A 23,947-nucleotide genomic window follows, 5' to 3' on the forward strand; every position below is an offset into this window, starting at 1 on the left:
CCAACCAAAACCCTGCCTGTTTTGATCGCGACGTCACTTCCGATTTCTTCTTTCGGTTTCCGGCCAAAAAGCGTTCAGCGTCGTTGCAGCCGAGAGGACTTCCAGGTATTTTCCCGGCGCTGTGCTGCGCGATCTTTACGGTCCCGGTAACTACGGAGATAGCGTTATTTCAGCCACGGTTCTGGGTCCATCGCCAGGCCTTGGCCTCGCCCTCTGGCCACGCCTCCTCCACCACCATAGCCCCGCCCACCGGACCCGCCCCTGCGTCACCCGCGCTGCTTGCGTCTCGGGAGCCTGCGCCATGACGTCACCTTCGTGCGACCCGACGGGCTCTTCTGTTCGTGGCGTGTTTCAGGGGTTGCTTACAGTATCCACGTGATCTTCTGCATGTTCTCCTGCACAGTCCAGGAACGGGACTGGCGGAGTCCAAGAAATTCTTCTTGACGCTGGGGTGTCTCGGCGGACCGTCCGGGCCCACGGAGGTAGGTAAAGGGAGCTCCCAATGAGGGTAGCCCAGACTCACATCAGGCCTTCCTTGGTATCTATCATGTTTCCCTGGGGCTTCCCGGTCTCCGCGGAGTGGCTAAACTCCTTAAGCAACCTCTCAGGATCCTCGCCATTTAGTTTCGATCGCGATTTTCCTCCTCTGCGGTCACTGTCCACTCCTACTGTCCACCATTATTAGGGTGGAGTAATCCACACTCTTTCAAAGTAGTAGGCATATTTCCATCTCTGTCTTTGCTTATGTGGTTCTCTCAGTTTGCAGTTCTCGCTCTTATTAAGTGGTTAATTAGTTTTAATATTATATGAAAGGCCCAACTGAAACGCACACTTTGAATGTTTCTGGTAGCCTGCCAATTAAAGTCTCGTCTGAGCGTTCTGTTTTCTGTATATCATTTACAGCATACTTTTGGTATTCTGCCTTGTGATGAACTAGTACCTAGTTTTCATTCAGTCCCGGTTTTTTCAGGCTGTTACCACTCTCTGATTATTTTCTTCCTGTTCATTTTCACGTCACTTCTTGCATCCGTGCTTTTGCACCGTCTTGTCCCCTCTCCTGCCTCTGATGCTGTTCCTCACTTTAATCTGGCAAACCACTGTAAAGTACTTCTTTCAGGGCAGAGTTTTGTTCTCCATCGCCTGTGTAGTTGACCCTTGAACACTGCGGTGAGGCAGCTTTAGGGGCTCGACCTTCCTGGGAGGGATAACTCACAGTGGCCTCTCCATGTATGGGGTTCCTCCACATCCTCGGGTCCGCTTGTGCTTTCAGCAAGCCGGAATTCTGTAGTACTGTGGTATTTACTGTTGAAAAAACATCTGCTTCTAAGCAGACCCACACAATTCAAAACTGTGCTGTTCAAGGGTCAGCCGTGCTCTAGTGAGGGGCTAAGGCCCACAGACAGGCTAGATCTGGCCCACTGTCTGTTCTGGGGGTCATCAGTGAGCCAAGTATGCTTTTTATAGATGAAGGTTTGCGATTTGTTTCATGATGTATATGTGCTAAGTCGCTTCAGTCTCACTCTCTGCGACCCTATGAACGTTAGCTCCCCAGGCTCCTCTGTCCATGGGGATTCTCCAGGCAAGAAGACTGGAATGGGTTGCCATGCCCTTCTCTAGGAGATCTTCCCAACCCAGGGATCGAACCTGAGTCTCCTGTGTCTCCTGAATTAACAGGCGGGTTCTTTACCACTTTGCCACCGGGGAAGCCCTATTTGATGCCAGGACACGTCATTCGAAGTCCATGAAACTTTCTCCCCCTTCTCCAAAGAGTCTCTTTCATTCATAAACAGAATATCATATTTATAGTAATTTGGGGATAGCTTGTTAGTAAAAAATTAGGAATTTTTTCTTTCTTGGTATATAAGTAACTACATAATAACCTCCATTTTGCCTGCTGGCCTACAAAGCCTAAAATATTTATTCTTTGACCTTTTACAGAAAAACTCTGTGGACTTGTGCTTTATAGCAGTGTTCGTACCACTCATAGTTTTAATTTTGTTCCCATATAACCCAACACAATACTTCCTTTTGTTCCTTTCACAAATACTTCCTTGAAACTGAAGTGTTAGTTGCTCAGTCATGTCTGACTTTTTGCGATTCCATGGACTGTAGTCCACGAGGCTCCTCTGTGTGTGGGATTCTCCAGGCAAAAACACTGGAGTGGGTATAGCCATTCCCTTCTCCAGGGGATCTTCCCGACCCAGGAATCGAACCCACATCTCTTGCATTGCAGGCAGATTCTTTACTGTCTGAGCCAGGGAAGCCCCCATTGAGCAATTGTTTTTAGTCTTCCAGACATTAAATGTTCAGTTGCAGTTCGGCCACTCAGTCATGTCCGACTTTTTGGCACCCCATGGACTGCAGCATGGCAAGCTTCTCTGTCCATCACCAACTTCTGGAGCCTGCTCAAACTAATGTCCATCGAGTCGGTGATGCCATCCAACCGTCTCATCCTCTGTCATACCCTTCTCCTTCTGCCTTCAATCTTGTGCAGCATCAGGCTCTTTTCCAGTGAGTCAGTTTTTCCCATCAGGTGGCCAGAGTATTGGAGTTTCAGCTTCAGCATCAGTCCTTTCAATGAATATTCAGAACTGATTTCCTTTAGGACTGACTGGTTTGATCTCCTTGCAGTCCAAGGGACTCTCAAGAGTCTTCTCCAACACCACAGTTCAAAAGCATCAATTCTTCGGCTCTCAGCTTTCTTTATGGTCCGGCTCTCACATCCATACATGACTACTAGAAAAACCATTGTTTTGACTAATGGGGAAAAAAGATCATTATGATGCCATATGATTATTTGAATTGACGGAAATACAGTTAAGTAGGTTTGTGAAAGACAAGCCCCTAACCTAGCTAAGGAGGTCAAAGGTTTCCTGGAGGATGTGATTCTTGAATTTTAAATGATAAATAGGAGGTAGGTATAAGGAGATCATTCTTGCCAGAGAGGAGAGATGAAAACAGATACTAAGACAAGAAAGAGCATGGTGTGTTAAGTGAGTAAAAAGAAGTGAAGCTGGAAAGATAAGCAAGGGCAAGATTACAGAGGGCCTTCATTCTGTTGGAAGGAGCTTGCACCTTCTTTTCTGGGCAGTTTTGGGCTTTGTAGCAAAAGCTAGATTTGCATGGTAGTTCGGTAAGTCGGACGGCTATTTGGAAGACAGACAAGAGAGTCAGGGAGACCTTAGATTGCACTATTTCAGTAGTTGAGAAGATGTGAATTAGAGCAGTCTAACTAGGTGGTGATGTTGAAGCTGAAACTCCAATACTTTGGCCACCTCATGCAAAGAGTTGACTCATTGGAAAAGACCCTAATGCTGGGAAGGATTGGGGGCAGGAGGAGAAGGGGATGACAGAGGATGAGATGGTTGGATGGCATCACTGACTCGATGGACATGGGTTTGGGTAAACTCTAGGAGTTGGTGATGGACAGGGAGGCCTGGTGTGCTGCGATTCATGGGGTCGAAAAGAGTCGGACACGACTGAGCGACTGAACTGAACTGAACTGAACTAGGTGGTGTGGACATTATGGAGTTTAGAAAGATTTGGAAGGTAAAATCAGCAGCTCTTGCTAAACATTATATGTTAGAAGTGAGAAGGAACAATAAGTTAAGACTGATTCCAGATTCCTAGCTGGTGCCAATTACCAGCTGAAATGAACAGTCTCAGAGTATATGAAGGCACTGACCATGTCTGTTTCACTGCAGCATTGCACCCCAGTGCCTAAAACAGTGTGTTACTTTGTAGGTACTTCAGTGAACAGAAAAGTTTCCCTTTTTTAAATCATGGATTGCCATGTTTCATCAAAGCCTTTAAAATATGTTGCACCTGTGTATTTTGGTTACTGATACAGTGTTTTCAGACTTTTGAGAATAGATGAGTTGCTCCACTGAATCATTCCCCTGTTGCAACTAAATGGTTCTGGAAAGGCATTTCAGCTTAGTTACATGTCAGTTAAAAGTTTTAGTTGTCATATGGCAGAAACCAGCACAACATTAAAAAACATTTAGGTAAAGGTAAAGATCCTGTGGTATGTGAAGAAGTTTATGCAAAGAAACACTCTTCATGTTGTGAAAAGTTATTTCTTAAACCTTAGATTTAATAAAACAAATGTGGAATTATAAAAGCTTTAATCTTTATTCTGTCACTTTAATTTAGAATTTCATTTCAGAATTGTTTTTTGTTTTCTTTCTTATGTTTAAGCCTTTTAAAATCAACTAACTTAATTTTAATCTTCTATATCAGAATATTAGCTTTTTATTTTAAGCTTTTAACTTTATTTTATTTTATTTTTTTTTTAATAAATTTATTTATTTTAGTTGGGGGCTAATTACTTTACAATATTGTAATAGTTTTTGCCATACATTGACATGAGTCAGCCATGGGTTTACATGTGTTCCCCTTCCTGGACCCCCCACCCACCTCCCTCCCCATCCCATCCTTCTGGATCATCCCATTGCCCCGGCCCTGAGCCCTTGTCACATGCATCGAACATGGAATGGTGTTCTGTTTCACATATGATAATATACATGTTTCAATGCTATTCTCCCAGAACGTCCCACCCTCACCTTCTCCCTCAGAGTCCGTAAAATTGTTCCATGCATCTGTGTCTCTTATTCTGTCTCGCATATAGGGTTATCGTTACCATCTTTCAAATTCCATATATATGCATTAGTATACTGTATTGTTGTTTTTCTTTCTGGCTTAAGCTTTTAACTTTAATTTTATTCTTCTACATTGCAATATCAGCTCTGCTTTCTTCTTGGCAGTTTTAGGCTTTCAGGAAGTCAGGTCCCTAGTGAGGTGAAGTCGCTCAGTCGTGTCCGACTCTTTGCGACCCCAAGGACTGTGGTCTACCAGGCTTCTCTGTCCATGGGATTTTCCAGGCAAGAATACTGGAGTGGGTTGCCATTTCCTTCTCCATGGGATCTTCCCGACCCAGGGATCGAACCTGGGTCTCCCGCATTGTAGGCAGACGCTTTACCCTCTGAGCCACCAGGGAAGCCCCAGGTCCCTAGACTGTGTACTTATAGATTAATTGTTGTTTTAAGTTTAATTTTAGGAAGCATTTGTATTTGCAGTTTCATGTTAACATTTTCTGTTGTCAATAAATGAATGTTCCAAGCCAGTGTGTTTCTCTTTGCTTTGGCAACTGGATGGCTGAGCCAGATTTATTCCCAAGTGTTGTAAATTGGTCAGTTAGGTGTGGGAACATTTGTTTGTAGAGTCTGCATATAACTGAGCAGATAGTACACTATGGTAGCCCTATCTGTTTTCTTCTTGCTTCCTTTAGATTGTCTCTTCTGTATTAAGATTAAATGGTTACTGATCACTAATCTATAAGCTATCACACAACCTTTGGAAAAGACACAGAGTGAGAATAATAATGATATATAGGTTTATGAATAGTAGTAATGTGTATATAAAATATTTTCTTTTTCAGACATAAGGCATCACTTTAATTATTTCTAACACCAGTTTCGAACTAGTTACCCCTGGATAACAGTGCAATTATATGAAAGTATGGCTGGTTATAAGCCTGTAGCAATCCAGACATATCCTATACTTGGTGAAAAAATCACCCAAGATACACTGTACTGGAACAACTATAAGGTAAGTATAGACAAAATTAAGGGGGGGGGGGCTGTTTTGCATTTAATGCCAATTTCTCCAGCATTTGTTATACTTTGGATATGCTAGTAAAGAATTAATAACTAAAAAGAATCTGTCAGCAGCTTATAGTTTGGGTGGAAAATTTGATGTCTGATTTTTTTTTTTCTTGGAGTTATATAAAAATCCATATTCCTTAATCAGTTTAATAATACAGGTATCTAACACAGAATAGATGATTAATCAGTGCAAGTGAATTAAATTTTAGAACGTGAATCTCATGAAAGAAGGTTTTTTAAAAATTTTTTTTCTTAATCTCAGGAGGAAGAGATGTAAAATGAATTCTGTGCTATCTGAAAAGGCTAATTAAATGATTTTTCTTTATAAAAAAGATGATTGACTTAATAGAAAAATGGAAAAAGGTTGGAATTGGGAAGCTTATAGAAAAAGAAATTTAAGTAGCCAATAAATATATTAAAAGAGCTCCAACTTCACTCATAATTGAATAAATGCAAATTAAAACAATAATTGGATAATAATTTAGATACCGTTTCATGTATTATGTTGGCACAAATGAAAAGTTTTGATCATCATTGCTGCTTGAGGTGGGGAAAATTGGCGCAAACTTTCCAGAGAGCAATTCTGGCATTATCTCTTACAATAAAAATAACTTGTGGTCTTGTAAATTACACAGCTTGGAGCTTAATCAGTGAATATACTCTCCAAAATTTGTGTATGTTATCCTTATGTGTAAAGATGCTCATTGAAGTATTATTTGTAATATTAGAAATCTCAGAAAAACCTGATTGTTAGTAGTAGACTGGTAAAGTAAATTATGATATAATGAGTGGTAAAGCTATTGCTCATATGAAAAGTTAGCTAGGATGTGTTAGTCAGTGAAAAAAAGGCAAGGTACAAAGTAGCCTGCATGGTTGTAACTCTGTTAATACTCTCTATTATTTTTCATTAAGACGCCTGTTCAGATCAAGGAGTTTGGTGCAGTGTCAAAAGTAGACTTTTCTCCCCAGCCTCCATATAACTATGCAGTCACAGCTTCTTCAAGGGTAAATGTAATATTTTTCCTTTACGTAGTTTATATTTGCTGCTGTTCTTGAGCCATCTAGTAAAATACTATGTTTTTTATCTTGTTGTAGATTCACATTTATGGCCGATACTCCCAAGAACCTATAAAAACCTTTTCACGATTTAAAGACACAGCATACTGTGCTACTTTTCGACAGGATGGTAGACTGCTTGTGGCTGGCAGTGAAGATGGTGGTGTTCAGCTTTTTGATATAAGCGGGAGGGCTCCCCTCAGGCAGTTTGAAGGCCATACTAAGTAAGAGACAGTTGTTGTTTTGTTTATTATTTTTATTGAAGTATAATTAGCATACATTCTATTAGTTTCAGGTGTATAACATAATGATTCGGTATTTGTATATATTGTGTAATGATCATCACAATAAACTGATTAATATCTGTCACCATACAGTTACAGATAGTTGGTTTCTGTCCTTTTGTTTTGTTGTAAGTTCTATTGGTTTGACAGGCTTTGAAAGAAACAGAGTTCTGTAAAGATTATGTACCATTTTGGACTTTATTTCCTGGTTGTTCTAAGACAGAGTGCATAACTTGGTTCAGTCCTATGGTCCAGTTTAATGGGGCTCATGAACTCTCTAGAATATTTTGTGACATTTTAGGAAATGTGTATTTCTCTATGTAGACGTCCTATAGCTTTCATTAACTTCTCAGTGAGTTTTGTGACCCCATTGAGGTTCTGAAGGCAACCTCACAACTGTCACGGAGAACCCAGGAGGCCTGGATTATATTGGAGTTTGTTTTTTGAAATCAAGTTGGAAGGTGGGATTTTTTTTCTACTTGTATTTGGTGTTTTGCTTCTTTATAAATTAAACAGCCAAAGGCAGTTTTATAACTTTGTTTCAGGATTACCAATGTCATTGCTGAAATGTACTGTTGATTTTAAATCTCAAAAGTGTTTTTTATAGTGTATTATCAAGCTAGTCTTAGTTCATCAGTGAAACATTTTAAATATAGCAAATTCATGGAATATGATCCTGCTTAGTAGCAAGTCTCCTTAGAACTTTTTAAGAACTACCCATTTTTAAATTTTTTAAATTAAAGTACCTTTGTGCGAACATTTAGAACATTTAACTTTCCACTGAGCAGCAAAGTAGAAATGTTAACATATTAGAAAATAAAATTTTAAGGCTGTTGTTCAGTATTTTTATTAACTTCGTAGTAACAGGGATATATACATTTTAAATTGGCTTGAGGATTAACATCTGTTTTAAAGATTTTTAAGATTTTCTTTTTCTCTCATGATTTCTCTCTACAATTACTTACTGAAAATGAGCTGCTTTTCTTGTTATTTCGGATGTTAGAAGATACCAGAAATAATTTTTTCTTGCTTTTTGATATATTGATTCTTGATTTTTCAGAGCAGTTCATTCAGTGGATTTTACAGCTGACAAATATCATGTGGTTTCTGGGGCTGATGATTATACAGTTAAATTATGGGATATTCCAAACTCCAAAGAAATTCTGACATTCAAAGAACATTCTGATTATGTGAGGTGTGGATGTGCTAGCAAACTGAACCCAGATCTCTTTGTCACAGGTTAGTGAAATCTTTTTCTTCCCTCTTGAAGTTGGTAATTTAATCGATATACTTGGATGTTGCTTTGGGATTCTTTTTCAAAGCAATATGTATGTGTTTATCCTGTTGTTTTATTTTCCTTTTCTTCTTTGGGGGATTGTTCTTAATTGTCCTCCACATGTGGTTTGAAACATCGTTCTCTGGTTTTCAGAGATTCCCCAATGGTCAGGAAGCAGAGGTAATGCAGTTCAGTCTTCATGGGTGTCTGTGTAAGACTCCCAGATGACTCAGTCGTCTGAAGGTAGGAGTAGTTTAAGCTTCCATGGAGGTTAGTGTTTCAGAAACAGACAGTGGTAACAGAGGGTTTAGAAGTACTGTATCTTCTTGAGTATACATATGTCTTTTTAAAATTTCATCTAAGCCTTTTCTCCTTTTAAAAGTTTTATTTGAATATGCACACACACACACATTTTTGTTTTAGGGTCATATGATCATACTGTGAAGATGTTTGATGCACGAACAAACCAGAGTGTTATCTCTGTTGAGCATGGACAGCCAGTGGAGAGTGTCCTGCTTTTTCCCTCTGGAGGTCTTCTGGTATCAGCAGGTATTTCTTTTAAAAATTGTTTCACCAATATTGTTTGTCTCGAGTCAGGTATTTCTTTGTCAGTGTGCACTTGAGTTGCACATTTAGTTTTTTGCTCAGACAGTTGGTAAGTGGGATAGGCAAGCAGTTTTTATTTACTGAGTACCTACTATGAGCCAGGCACTGTGCTTTTATAAACTTATTATCTCCAGTCCCCTAGATGTGCTTAAAAGATAGTTTTCTCTGTTTTACAAAATAAAGACAAAGTTTTAAGTAATTTGTCTGAGAAAAAGTGGTAAGTAGCAAATCAGCAATCTGAGAATTTGAGAGCCTGTTGTGTACTTACCCAGAAATCCAGGTCAGACTCCTGCTGTTGTTCCTACATACGAGATCTGTAGCTGCGTTTGAAAACACAGGTTCTTTCAGATCTAGAATTAGGCTTCTCTCTTTTTATGTGACTCTTGACTGAAATGGCCTTACCCAGCAGAGAGCTGATAGTGCTGGAGGAGGCGATAACGTGGACTCAGGGTGGCCTCAGTGTATTTTTTGTCAAGTTGAAACTGAGGTATTTTTTTCATTATTGTTCATAGTGCATTTTCAGATTTATAATGGAAGTAGTAAATCAGCTTTTTTCATTTGTTAAGTCAAAATTCGTTTGTTGGTATTAGAAGAATACATAGGTAGTGTATAGCTTTGCTTTGTTTTTTTGCTTAATTCTAAAATCCAAATAGAAGTTATCCCATTTTATACTTTTCCCCAGTACCTATTTGATTTCAAAATAAGTTGATAATATTGTCAGAGTTTCTATTTTTCATGCTGTTATTTTGAGAAATGGAAGTACATACAAGTTGAACAGAGAGAACGGATGTCTGTATGCTGATCTCCATCTGTCACTGATTGTGTGACCTTGGGCAATCCCTTAACCAATATAGATAGACCTTGAAAATAAGAGTCTATCTCTGACCACTGGACGAGGTCAGTGGTTTCAAACTTTGGTCTCTTTCATGAGCTGCTGCATGTGGGGAGACAGGGACTGATAATTGGGTTCCAGGCCCTTTTTCACAGTCAGGATGGGTAAGAGCTTTGTCCCCACCCACCCCTAGCTCCCCAGCCTCTTTTTCTGTTTTACCTGCTAAACTTTTGCTTAATACTTCATTGAAAGAAAAGATGCCATATTGAAAAATTTCTTTTTAAACCATTGGATTAAATTGCTTTTAAGAATGCTTCCAGTTCTTATAGTAAAAGTTATAGAGAAGTTTTTCAGTTTTGTTGGGATTCACAGAATTTTTAGGAAACGATATCTTTGTTATTCTTTCCCATTTTTGTACAAAATTCCTTTGAAGATTGATTTTATGGTGCTTTTTAGCTGTTTTCCAAATTAAATTAATGATTATTTCTTTTTATAGGAGGTCGGTATGTTAAAGTCTGGGACATGCTAAAAGGAGGACAGTTGCTGGTGTCTTTGAAAAATCATCATAAAACTGTGACATGTTTATGTCTCAGCAGCTCTGGACAGAGGTTACTCTCTGGCTCACTGGATAGGTTAGCATTTTAATTTTCTTTCTTAATCATTCTTAATGTGAATATGTTTACTGCTTGAAGAAATGTTATTTCTGCACAACTTGTAATAGCATTAATATGCTGCCAAATGATTTCCATGAAAAAATCTGTTGAGTTGAAAATAGTTTTGACCTTTCATTTATACATAGCAAACTTATTTTCTCCCTTGATGTAATTTTTTGCTAAAATTTATATACTTCAGGAATTTATTGAGTCATTTGAATATTCTTTTAAAATAATTTGTTATTCTATAGTTTTCTTTTAAAATCATTATTGTATATTTTGAAATATTTATGAGTATGTATATATATATTCTAGCTTATATTCTTTAAAATTTAAAACTTCATGTAAAAATTTCTATGTGTTAATGTATAGAAATTACGTGTTTCTAAATATTACTATTTTCAGTAGGTATTAGTGTTTCATTAGTTACTGTTCTAGAATAGTGCTGTACAACAGAAACACAGTGTGAGTTACAGATATAATTTTCAGTTTTGCCAGCCATGTTTAAAAGGTAAAATTAATTTAATAATATATTTACTCTAAAATATTCTTTTAGTAAGTAATCAGCATAAAATTTTTAATGATAGACCAGAAACAAGTTCAGCCTCATATATATGCTCGATGATACAATAATAATACTTTATGATTAAAGTAAAATATAGTTGTATTTAATAGAAAAATATTTTTATACTGCCTCAATTTTAAAATTAAGTAAAATAAATTCACTTCTTTTTCACTGCCCACATTTTTAGTGCTCATTAGCCACATGTGGCTAGAGTGATGACCTAGTTCTAGAATTTACTTTCATTTATCTGCTGTTGCTCCTTTTATTTCCATATTTCATTTTTCACTGTTATATAAAGCCTTGGTTTTTCAGCGTATTTATTAAAAAGTATACATGTTTTAAAAGCGAGAAAATACTTCTGATACAGAGGAACTTACTATGTAAATATAAAGCAGATTCCCTGCAGTGGTATTACTGGGCAGTTTGGGACTTGGTTTTAGACGTGTCCTTCAGAAGCTGTTGGGAAGTCAGCTCTATTTGTAGTAGTTTTCAGCCCAGAGAGACTTTTGTCCCTCAGGCTGTTCAGCACTATCTGCGGACATTTTCGGTTACTGTCGCAACCTGGGGCTGGAGTGTTCGTGGTGTTTGGGGAGACGAGGTCAGGATGCTGCTGAGCATCCTGCAGTGCACCGGACAGCCACCATTACAAAGAATTGCCCTGCCCACAATGTCAGTGATGATGAGTGAAGCTGAGAAAGCCTACTCTTTTGACTTCGATGGTCTTTGATGCTTTTTCTTTAGTTTCTAGTTTCATCTTCAGGAGACAGTGGTCTATCCTTCTGGTGGCTGGTTGAAGTCTTTATGCAAACAATAAAAAACAGTTCATTTTTAAAAGAGATTCAGTGATAAATTACTTTGTAACTAATATTACTAATCATTTTTCTTCATTGTTGTATGTTTTAATATGCACATATTGAATTTTAAAAAATAGTAATTTTTATGCTCATTTCCAAGATGCTTTGTGACAAAGCTCTTTTTTTCTGTTTTGCTTAGGAAGGTGAAAGTATATAGCACAGCTTCCTACAAAGTAGTCCACAGTTTTGATTATACAGCTTCAATTTTGAGTCTTGCACTTGCAGTAAGTACTTTTAGCTCTTTTTTTTTTTTTTAATTTTGACTAACCTTGCCTGTTAAATGAAACTAACATGAAGTATTAGGGTTTATCTTTGTATTTGAATAAGTATTATTTTCTTCTTGTCACATTAGATAATTGGGATAAGACAATTGCTGGAATATATGAGTTGTCTCAATAACTAAGCATGAATTCAGATTTAGGTCCCACTCATTGCATAACTCTAACTAACTATAGTGTTGTGTAGGCATTGTTAACACTAACGGCAGGACCTGGAAAGTGGATAAATCTCTCTTCAACACATTTAACTCAAGGGTTAAGCACTCCAAAAAGGCAGGTTGGCTCTCTAAGCCAAAAAAAGAGGGGCGGAGACAAAGGGCCACAAAATGAAATGTCTCCTTTTCTTTGTTAACTGCTCTTTCTGGAGTGTTTAGTGTCACGTTTCATGAGCTATTGAGGAGGAGGAATAGATTTGAACACCTTATATAGAAATCTGAATGAGGAGTGGAAAAGAAGTTATAAAATGTTTTTTTGACAAGATTTTGGAAAGTCGTGCTGCCACGGGGGCTTCCCTGGTGGCACTCGTGGGAAAGAACGCACCCGCCAGTGCAGGAGATGTAGGAGACGCGGGTTCAGTCCCTGGGTCGGGAAGATCCCTGGGAGGAGGGCACGGCCACCCACTCCAGTATTCTTGGCAGGAGAATCCTGTGGACAGAGGAGTCTGGTGGGCTACAGTCCACAGGGTCACAAAAGAGTTGGACACGACTAAAGCAACTTAATACGGATGCACACACGCATGCCACCACATCATTCTTTTTCTAGAAAGAGGGTATGGGGAAAAATTATTTTGGAAATATTTCCCAAGATGTTATTAACTGTGTATTATTATACAAACTGGCAGTGATCATTTCCAAGTGTAATTAAAAAAGTGAAAATTTGTCAGTGGTGTCTGACTCTTTTAGACCCCATGGACTATACAGTCCATGGAATTCTCCGGGCCAGAATACTGCAGTGGTAGCCTTTCCCTTCTCCAGGGGGTCTTCCCAACCCAGGGATTGAACCCAGGTCTTCCTTATTGCAGGTGGATTCTTTACCAGCTGAGCCACAAGGGAAGCCCGAGAATACTGGAGTGGGTATCCTATCCCTTCTCCAGCAGATGCTGTCAAAAAGTAGTATCTTGGAGGAATAAAAATGATGTTACTTTAACTTTTCACATAGGTCAGTCACTGTTAGGCAGAGAATAGGTATCCTAATAGAACTCTTGATGAAAGTATGGACAAGTGGCAAGCACGTTATAAATGGTATTTGGAAGAAACAGCAAGATGAATTATGAGTTCCTAATACACTTACTTACTTTTCTAATTGCTTTTAGCATGAAGATGAGACAATAGTTGTAGGAATGACCAATGGAATACTAAGTGTGAAACATCGGAAGTCTGAAGCAAAGAAGGATTCTGTGCCCAGGAGAAGAAGGCCTGCATATCGAACTTTTATTAAGGGAAAAAATTATATGAAACAACAGGTATTTGTTTGTTTCATATATATTTTTTAAAGATGAAACTTGTTAAGAGTGGCCAGCTTCATCCCTGCACATTACTGAAAAAGTGTAGTTCACCTGGCAGTTAGCTTCATTTTTAGCTTTATTTTACTTTTCTCTACTTTGTATTTATCTCCAGATTGCTAGATTGGGGACATTAAATTAATAAGTAATGGGGATGTAACTGTCCAGTTTTCCCAAAACCATTTGTTGAAGAAACTATCTAATGCTACTTCTTAATGCCCTGAATCATAGCAACGTTATTGTGCTCAGAACAATGTCTTTCATACACTGTCTGGTTTGATCATCTAAATAACTGTGAAAAAGAGTAGAGCCATTAATATCTCCATTTGACATCTGAGAAGATGGAGATACAAAGAAGTTGTGATTGATCCAGGATTTCTTTACTGGGACTAGGTGGTTGCTCAGATTCTTGTTTTCTCTTTCTGCTCAGTCACTGCTTGTTATGTAAAGAGAATTGCAGTGAGCAGTGTCTGCCCAGGATGGAGATGTTGTGTATGGATCCTAAGTTAAAATCACAGGACACTAAGAACATGGTGATGTGGCAGATTGTTCCCTTTTTATTTGATTGACTTCATGGGCTTAATGACCCTTATTTATGATAGAGTTCGAGGACACTGTGGAACTATGATTATTTTGAATGAAACTCTATTTGGATATTGATTTTTCTTTGGAAATTTGCTTTTCAATGCAGGATGACATTTTGATCAACAGACCATCAAAGAAACACTTAGAATTGTATGACAGGGATCTGAAAAACTTCCGGATCTCTAAGGCACTTGACAGAGTCCTTGAGGTGAGTGAGTAAAGTGTGTGCGATTTTTTTTTTTTTATAAAGACTTTTTTTTTTAGAGCATTTTTAGGTTCACAGCATAATTGAGGGGAAGGTACAGAGCTTTCCCATCTACCATCTGCCCCACACATGCATAGCCTGTGGGGTACATTTGTTGCAACTGATGAACCTACAAGGACATTAGTTTTAATTTTCTAAATTTATTTTTAGCTGCACTGGGTCTTCGTTGCTGTGTGGGCTTTCTTTAGTTGTGACAAGTGAGGTCTTCTCTCTAGTTAACGGTTCACAGGAGTCTCCTGGTGGCTTCTTTTGTTGTGGAGCATGGACTGTAGCCTTGACGTACTTCTTTCCCAACTTGGAACCAGTCAGTTCCAAACTGGGTGGTATCCAGTCCGATCACTTCACGGCAAATAGGTGGGGAAACAGTAGAAACAGTGACAGACGTTATTTTCTTGGGCTCCAAAATCACTGCAGATAGTGACTGCAACCATGAAATGAAAAGACACTTGCTTCTTGGAAGAAAAGCTATGACCAACCTAGACAGCATATTAAAAAGCAGAGACATTACTTTGCAGACAAAGGTCTGTATAGTCAAAGCTATGGTTTCTCCAGTAGTCATGTATGGATGTGAGAGTTGAACCATAAAGAAAGCTGAGCGCCAAAGAATTTATGCTTTTGAACTGTGGTGTTGGAGAAGACTCTTGAGAGTCCCTTGGACTTCAAGGAGATCCATCCAGTCAGTCCTAAAGGAAATCAGTCCTGAATATTTATTGGAAGGACTGATGCTGAAGCTGAAACTCTAATAATTTGGCCACCTGATGCGAAGAACTAACTCATTTAAAAAGACCCTGATGCTGGGAAAGATTGGAGGTGGGAGAAGGAGGCGACAGAGGATGAATTGGTTGGATGGCATCACTGACTTGATGGACATGAGTTTGAGCAAGTTCCCAGAGATGGTAATGGACAGGGAAGCCTAATGTGCTACAGTCCATGGGGTTGCAAAAAGTTGGACACAACTGAGCTACTGAACTGAATTGATGAACTCGAAAGTGCTGGGCTTCAGTAGGTGCAGCGCATGGGCTTAGTTGCCCTGTGGCATGTGAAATCATCCCAGACCAGGGATTGAATCCGAATTCCCTACACTGGCAGGCAAATTCTTTTTTTTTTTTTTAATAAATTTATTTATTTAGTTGGGGGCTAATTACTTTACAATATTGTAGTCGTTTTTGCCATACATTGACATGAATCAGCCATGGGTTTACATGTGTTCCCCTTCCTGGACCCCCCTCCCACCTCCCTCCCCATCCCATCCCTCTGGGTCATCCCATTGCCCCAACCCTGAGCATTTGTCTCATGCATCAAACATGGAATTGTGTTCTGTTTCACATATGATAATATACATGTTTCAATGCTATTGTCCCAGAACGTCCCACCCTCACCTTCTCCCTCAGAGTCCATAAGACTGTTCTATGCATCTGTGTCTCTTATTCTGTCTCACATATAGGATTATCGTTACCATCTTTCAAATTCCATATATATGCATTAATATACTGTATTGGTGTTTTTCTTTCTGGCTTACTTCACTCTGTATAATGGGCTCCAGTTTCATCCATCTCAATAGAACCGATTCAAATGTATTTTTTTAATGGCTGAGTAATATTCCATTGTGTATATGTACCACAGCTTCCTTATCCATTCGTCTGCTGATGGACATCTAGGTTGCTTCCATGTCCTGGCTATTGTAAACAGTGCTGCGATGAACATTGGGGTACACGTGTCTCTTTCAATTCTGGTTTCCTCGGTGTGTTTGCCCAGCAGTGGGATTGCTGGGTCATATGGCAGTTCTATTTCCAGTTTTTTAAGGAATCTCCACACTGTTCTCCATAGTGGCTGTACTAGTTGGCATTCCCACCAACAGTGTAAGAGGGTTCCCTTTTCTCCACACCCTCTCCAGCATTTATTGCTTGTAGACTTTTGGATAGCAGCCATTCTGACTGGTGTGAAATGGTACCTCATTGTGGTTTTGATTTGCATTTCTCTAATAATGAGTGATGTTGAGCATCTTTTCATGTGTTTGTTAGCCATCTGTATGTCTTCTTTGCGGAAATGTCTGTTTAGTTCTTTGGCCCATTTTTTGATTGGGTCGTTTATTTTTCTGGAATTCAGCTGCAGGAGTTGCTTGTATATTTTTGAGATTAATTGTTTGTCTGTTGCTTCGTTTGCTATTATTTTCTCCCATTCTGAAGGCTGTCTTTTCACCTTGCTTGTAGTTTCCTTTGTTGTGCAAAAGCTTTTAAGTTTAATTAGGTCCCATTTGTTTATTTTTGCTTTTATTTCCAATATTCTGGGAGGTGTGTCATGGAGGATCCTGCTGTGATTTATGTCAGAGAGTGTTTTGCCTATGTTTTCCTCTAGGAGTTTTATAGTTTCTGGTCTTACGTTTAGATCTTTAATCCATTTTGAGTTTATTTTTGTATATGGTGTTAGGAAGTGTTCTAGTTTCATTCTTTTACAGGTGGTTGACCAGTTTCCCCAGCACCACTTGTTAAAGAGATTGTCTTTTCTCCATTGTATATTCTTGCCTCCTTTGTCGAAGATAAGGTGTCCATAGGTGCGTGGGTTTATCTCTGGGCTTTCTATTTTGTTGCATTGATCTATATTTCTATCTTTGTGCCAGTACCATACTGTCTTGATGACTGTGGCTTTGTAGTAGAGCCTGAAGTCAGGCAGGTTGATTCCTCCAGTTCCATTCTTCTTCCTCAAGATTGCTTTGGCTATTCGAGGTTTCTTCTATTTCCATACAAATTGTGAAATGATTTATTTTAGTTCTGTGAAAAATACCATTGGTAGCTTGATAGGGATTGCATTGAATCTATAGATTGCTTTGGGTAGTATACTCATTTTCATGGCATGCAAATTCTTAACCACAGGGCCACCAGGGAATTCTGGAGCTTAAAAAATTTTTCTTTTATTTTAAACTTTTTATTTTGTATTGGAGTATAGCCAGGTAACAGTGTTGTGATAGTTTCAGGTAGACAATGAAGGGACTCAACTGTTCCTGTATTCATTCAGCTGTAAATGTATCCATTCTTTCCCAAGCTCCCCTCCTGTCCAGGCTGCCGTATAACATTTGAGTTTATTTTTAAAAGAATTATTTTATTTCTTGCAATGACTCAAAACGGGGAAGGAAAATGACCAGATTTAGTGAGTACTAAGACTGTTATTCTTTTCTTGTGCTGCTCACGTTGACTCTGAAAACCTTTCTAGCCCACTTGTACACTAAAGACACCCGAGATTACAGTTTCCATCATAAAGGAGCTGAATCGAAGAGGAGTCCTTGCAAATGCCCTCGCAGGTCGAGATGAAAAGGAAATCAGTCGTGTTCTTAATTTTTTGATAAGGTATGTTTTATATCTCTGAAATGCATGTATTTTGCATCTGAAATTTTATCTGCAAATGTACTTTTAGTTTGAGCTTTGTAGAGAACTGACAGAACAGTTTATTTAGTAAATCTGTTGTAAGGATTTTTTTAAAGTTTGCAGGTTTCAGTAAACAGAATTTTTGCTTCGTAGGAATCTGTCTCAGCCAAGATTTGCCCCTGTTTTGATTAATGCTGCTGAAATAATTATTGGTAAGTAGTTGCTAAAATTCTAGCATGCTTGAAGAAGTAGAGGTGTCAGATGATGAAATCAAATAGATTGAAATATGCTGTCTTTATCAAGTCTCCAGTAAAGAGTTCATGGAGAAAACAGTAATAGTACATCAGTGCATTTTAAAATAGAGTAAAATGTTGACAATGGATTGGCTTTCAATTGCTGGCACTAGGGTTATTATAATTTAAAAAGTTTTTTTCTTTAAATACCTACAATGACCATGACTAATTTTTAATGAGAAAATGAAAAATAAGTCAGAATTAATTATTTCTCTCTGAAATACATTTATTCATATGGATTGTTTATGTAAAACATAAATTGTACAAGTACAGATTTTTCGGTGTCTTTTATATTTAATATTTTTGAACTTTTTCTAAATTCTGCCGTTCATATTTTGTTTAGAAAGATGTTTATAGTTAATGTTTCCTCTCTTTCTAGATATATATCTACCTGTGATTGGTCAGTCACCTGTAGTTGATAAAAAGTTTTTGATACTTCAAGGACTTGTAGAAAAAGAGATTGATTACCAAAGAGAACTACTGGAAACCTTGGGGATGATGGATATGCTTTTTGCTACCATGACAAGGAAAGAAAGCACTTCTGTGTTGCAGCATAATACATCTGATGGATTTCTAGAGAACAATAAGATTGAGTCATAGTGTCTGCTTAATAGGAAACATAAGAACTCCTAACATGGAATAGATTTGATGCTATTAACTATTGAGAAGAGAATCTCTTTGATACATTAAAAAAATCTATTTGCAGAAGCAATTTTATAGAAGAGACTGGAATAACTATGCTTGGAAAATAAGAAACTGTTTTTAAACATGGTTTTCCATGTTGTATTTTGGATTATTTCATGGCATCTTCAGCTGGAAGAGATCTCAGTTTTGGTCATAGTGTATGTCCATCTTGGACAGGTCGACATTAATTTTAATATAGCTGAGTTCTGTTTCAACATTTGAGGAGACATTCAGAACTCTGGAGAGGGTTTTGACTTAAGAATCCTGCCAAAGGAACAGAGCTTTATTTTTTCCTTCTATCATGAAAAAACAAGAAAACAAATGGCAACAACCAGTAAATCCTCCAATCAGTGCACTTGGGGGTCCCAGGCTTCAGCTGAATGTGCTCCCTTTCCTTGCTGTCGTCATTTGTCCCAGGTCACAAGTTCCACCTCAGCTGGTAGTTGGACTGTATCTGTTCCCAGTGTGGTAGATCAGTGGCCAACTCCAAATACTTGACACAAGCTTGACCTGTATTCAGAGACTGTGATGAGGCAGATATGATATTTAGAAATTGTGCTCACCAGCCTGTGTTTTCTTTTTCTTCCCGTAATCTTGACTGTGCTGCTCAGAACAGGGCCTGCAGGTAAGCCTCCGGGACCATATTTTTCCTCTTCCCCTCAGTATGCAGCCTTTCTGCCAGCTTTTCAGCTTCTTTCAGGTCAGGGGAATGATAAAATTTGCCATTTCTCTTGTGACCAAAGGCCTTTCAGCCTTTTTTATACGTATATTTGGAGCTTATCTTGCTGCTACCTACCTCTGAAAACCATTTTCTTTGGCCTGTATTTAGGTTATTTTTCTCTCCTCTATTCTTAACATCATTTTGTGTTTCAGAACTCCTTGTGTTTTTTATTTTTTTAAGTTCAACGTAAATCACATTTTTTATAAAGAGATTCTTATTTTCTTCTTGACTTTCTGGGATGTATCAATTCCTGATGGATAGTCACTGACTACTGATTTCTAGCACACTGATTTTACACTTGGTCCCTTTTCCACCTTCCCCCCGTTCCTGAAGTAGTTAACTATCTATAAGGAAATATGTCTTAGGCTAGAAGAATCCTTAATTAAAGGAAGATTTTGTAATTGCAATCTCCTCTTAAATTCACATTCAGTTCTGTGAATTTATATGTGTATTTTTAAAGCAGAAAGAAATATTCCTATGTTCTGATAAGGATGTATGCTCAGAGAGTCTGGTTTTCCCTTCATGAATTGATTTAAGCCATTATGAAGCCCAGTGGCTTATAAGAAACCAAGAATTTGCTTCCTTGAGTAATTATGAGATTAGTCAAGATCAGAAGCTGTGTCTTTATGTTAAGAAGTGTTCATTTATAAGTTTTTTTTTAATTTCTTAAATACGCTGATAAATGGGATACTAGTAAAGCTGAAAGGTTGAGGTTCTTTCAAAAAAGCTAGTTTTTTTGGAAGAAGACGAGTTTTTTGATAGGAGTTTTCTAATACATTATTTGATCTGATTCTTACCACAACCATCCAGGGTTGGTATTCTCATTTATCATTGAATTCACCCTTGAATTCCCCAAGCTTGAGTTCCTCATCCCAGCACTGTGAACTGGCCTGCTCGCTGGGGCCAAAACCACTCATTCCCTTTAACACAGCTTCACCAGAGTGCTGCCATTTTTTAGATGAGATATGTAATAATTATAAATTTTCAAAAAGGGTAGGACACAATTCTCATAGCTATCAATAGTTCAGTGTTGAGTTCATGAATAGTTTTTAAAGTTTGGGACAAACTATAGTCTTTGGTATTTGAAGTACTATTTGTAATTGGCATATAACAGTGTAACATTGGCCTTCATTTCCAACTTAAAATGCCTAAAAACGCCTAACAGGTTTTTAGATTTGTGAATTTTAGTTGAAATGTATTTTAAGATGTTACTAAACCTGCAGAAATATTGAAATATTTCATAGAACTTATTCACTGTATATTTAATTTACTTTATTTACAAAAGGTACAAACGATGGAAAGTTTGCTTGTTGGGTCAGATGCTTGTTGCATCAAATACTTGTTGCATTTGAAGTGCTATTTACAAGAAAATCAAATCCCTTCAATGTATAAATGCTATTAAGTTGTTTAAAGGACTCTGGAGTATAAGTAAGTTTGTTTAAAGAAATTTAGTCTGTTCAACTTGAATCAGCTCTATCAACCATTAATTAAAAGCCTCATTTAAAATGATTGTTAAAATATAGTAATTTTCTGAATGGAATGACAGTGTGTGCTTGTGGGGATAATCCCTTTGTAGAGAAGGGGAAATGGATACTTATAGGAGAGGGATGCCAATGGCTGGATCAGCGTCCTTGGGAGGAGGCGCGGGTCTGAGTGCCCAAAGGGACGGGTTGGCTTAGACAGTGGATGCATAGTTTGGGCATTGCTCTGGAAAGAAGACAGAGATATGACACAGATGCAGTTAAGTGTGTAGCGGTGATGATGGTGGTTTGTGGAAGTTCTTTAATGAGTTCCTTTACTGGAAAAAACAAAGTAACCAACTGAAACCAGTTGGAGGAGGAGGAGATCAGAGGTGTCCAAAGTTTGAAAAGAGGATACAGAGTGGATGTGAGAGAGGTCAAGAGCTCATACTTTGGAGCCTGTCTGCCTGAGTTTGAATCTTGGCTCAGCCACTCGCTGGCTGTGTGACTATGTGACTTTGGGCAAGTTATTTTACCACTTTCTATTTCATTTTCTTCATCTGTTAATTAGACACAACCACAGAAAGTGGCTGTGAGAATTAAGTGAGTTAATGCCTATTAAAGTACCTAGAATGTTTCTGTTGTTTGCTATTGTTATTGTTGGGGGAATGAAAGGACTAGAGAGGGAAGTAGCATTACCAGCAGAGCTAAGGCCCATGTGCTGGAAGTGTTATGGACTTCAAACAAGACCAGTCAGCGTGACTATGTTTTTCTCTAGTCATGTTTGGCTCTGAGGATGCAGATGTGGGATAGGCTGAGGTATGGACTTAATCCACAGCAGAGATTTCATCAGTGAGTGCAGAGTAATTAAGAAAGGGACAAGGGCATTGCTGAGACATGAAAGTAGTGCACGATGCACCGTCTAATCAAAGCTGGGTAAGTAAGGAAATGAGATCATGAGGGCGTGAGAATAACCGGGTTGACGGACTGTTGATATGTGTGGAGTTGAGGAGTTACAGTTTGTGTATTAAAGGTAGTGAGCTGGAGACATGAAATGTGCTGGTGAACAAGCCAAGAATTATGACAGAATAAAGCCAAGAATAATTTCAGAGAGAGTGACAGCAAGCGAGGAGCTATAGTGTTGAAAAATCTATAGGGAAGACTTCCCTGGTGGTTTAGTGGTTGGAAATCCTGCCAGTGTAGGGGACATAAGCCTGTGTACCACAACTACTGAAGCCCGCGCACCCTGGGGCTCTGCCACAAGAGAAGCTCTGCAACAAGAGAGTAGTCCCCGCTCGCCTCCCGCTCGCCACAGCTTGAGAAAGCCCACGTGTAGCAATGAAGACCCAGTGCAGCCAAAAATAAATAAATTTTTTTTTTTAAAAAAAGAATCAGTGGCGAGTGGCCCTTATTGATGCACAATAAAGTGGAGTATTACATATGTAGTCAAATGACATGAAAGTTTAAGAAGAGGTTTTCTTGGGAAGGAATGGGGGAGAATGGTCCAGAAGCATTGAGGCTCACCTGCCCTACCTGTTAGGACAGCTGTATGAGGGGTGTGAGGACAACATTAGCAGCACCCAGGAGGACCACAGAGGAAGCTGGCTAGCAGTGACACACAGGAAGCAGGCCCCCTCTGCCTCCTGCCTTCCAAATCGTGTGTGAATATATCTGATTAATGGAGCCTAATCCTGCATCCAGAGCACTATCTGCAGTGGAGCCTGAGAGATGTGATTTCTAGTGTTCCAGCTCTGCAGTTCTGAACACAACCTAGGAGTCTGGAGCAGAGGATCAGGAAGGCAATCCACACACTATTCTTCCCCAAATAGTCTACACATCTTCAAACATAAGAGCATACATACCCTCAACTCTGGGCTCCCCTGGTGGCTCAGATGGTAAAGAATCTGCCTTTGATGCAAGTGACCTGCGCTCGATCCCTGAGTTAGGCAGACTCCCTGGAGAACGGAATGACAACCCACTCCAGTATTCCTGCCTGGAGAATCCCATGGACAGAAGAACCTGGCGGGCTACAGTCCATGGGTGGCAAAGAGTCAGACATGATGGAGTAACTAACACACACACACATATACCCTCAACTCTAAGCAAATGGGAGCACATTATACTTGTTCTGCATTTCACTTTCCACTTACTGTGCATCAGAGAATCTGCCAACTTAGTACATAGAGCTCTGCTTCATCCTTTTTTTATCCTGCCCTATCTCACTGAACAAGATGTGCCACAATCAGTTTAACCAGTCCTCCATCGATGGGCATTTAGATTCTTTTCCATTCTTGCACAGTTATGCACTGAGTAGGCTTTTACGTAAGTTTTTGTGCATTTTGAGGTGTGTATACTGGGATAAATTGATGTGAATTAGCCTAATCCTAGAGTGTAAGTCTTTGTCTTGCCGCCCCAAAGTAACGTTTCATCCCTGCTGCTCATCTTCATCTAAGGAGGTGCTACCCAGCTTTCAGTCAAGCTCCACCCACCAGAATCACTAGCAAAATGTGTTCCTTGAAGACCTTCTCTTCTCCCAAGTACTTTGTATTCCATCGCTCAGTTGTGTCTGACTCCCGTCCACCTCGTGGACAACAGCTCACCAGACTCCTCTTGTCCATGGAATTCTTCAGGCAAGAAGACTGGAGTGGGTTGCCATTTCCTCCAGGGGATCTTCCCGACCCAGGGATCAAACCGGGGTCTCCTGCATTGTAGGCAGATTCTTTACCTTCTGGGCCACCAGGGAAGCCCCTTAGGGTTAATAAGATACTTAACCTTATTAGGGGCAAGGGCTACTCATTCCCACTCTACACATGGTGACACTGAAGGGACACAGTAAGTTTAGGTGACTTGTCTAAAATCACACGGTTTGTGCCAGATCTGGGATTTGAACTTAGACAGTCTGGTTGAAGAGTACCTAGTTTGAGCCACTGCAGGAATATTCTAGAAACATGGAATATGTCTTTATTCATTTTTGTATTCTTGACTTGATGCACGATTCCTAGTTGGTGC

General features: G+C 39.0%; 1 protein-coding gene across 1 annotated transcript; it reads left to right on the forward strand.

Annotated features, from left to right (window-relative positions):
- Nucleotides 1-315: 315 nt before the first annotated feature.
- UTP15 (UTP15 small subunit processome component) lies at nucleotides 316-20,984 on the forward strand. Its single transcript, XM_081520854.1, has 13 exons — nucleotides 316-482; nucleotides 5,441-5,610; nucleotides 6,579-6,671; nucleotides 6,762-6,946; nucleotides 8,067-8,245; nucleotides 8,706-8,831; nucleotides 10,217-10,352; nucleotides 11,932-12,016; nucleotides 13,383-13,532; nucleotides 14,263-14,364; nucleotides 17,629-17,762; nucleotides 17,934-17,992; nucleotides 18,453-20,984. The coding sequence occupies exons 2-13, from the start codon at nucleotides 5,521-5,523 to the stop codon at nucleotides 18,671-18,673; spliced, it is 1,560 nt and encodes a 519-aa protein (XP_081376980.1). The 5' UTR covers nucleotides 316-482; nucleotides 5,441-5,520; the 3' UTR covers nucleotides 18,674-20,984.
- Nucleotides 20,985-23,947: the final 2,963 nt, after the last annotated feature.

Source organism: Giraffa tippelskirchi, chromosome 8 (assembly GCF_054371585.1).
Source record: "Giraffa tippelskirchi isolate mGirTip1 chromosome 8, T2T-mGirTip1v1.2.pri, whole genome shotgun sequence".
NCBI lineage: Eukaryota > Metazoa > Chordata > Mammalia > Artiodactyla > Giraffidae > Giraffa > Giraffa tippelskirchi.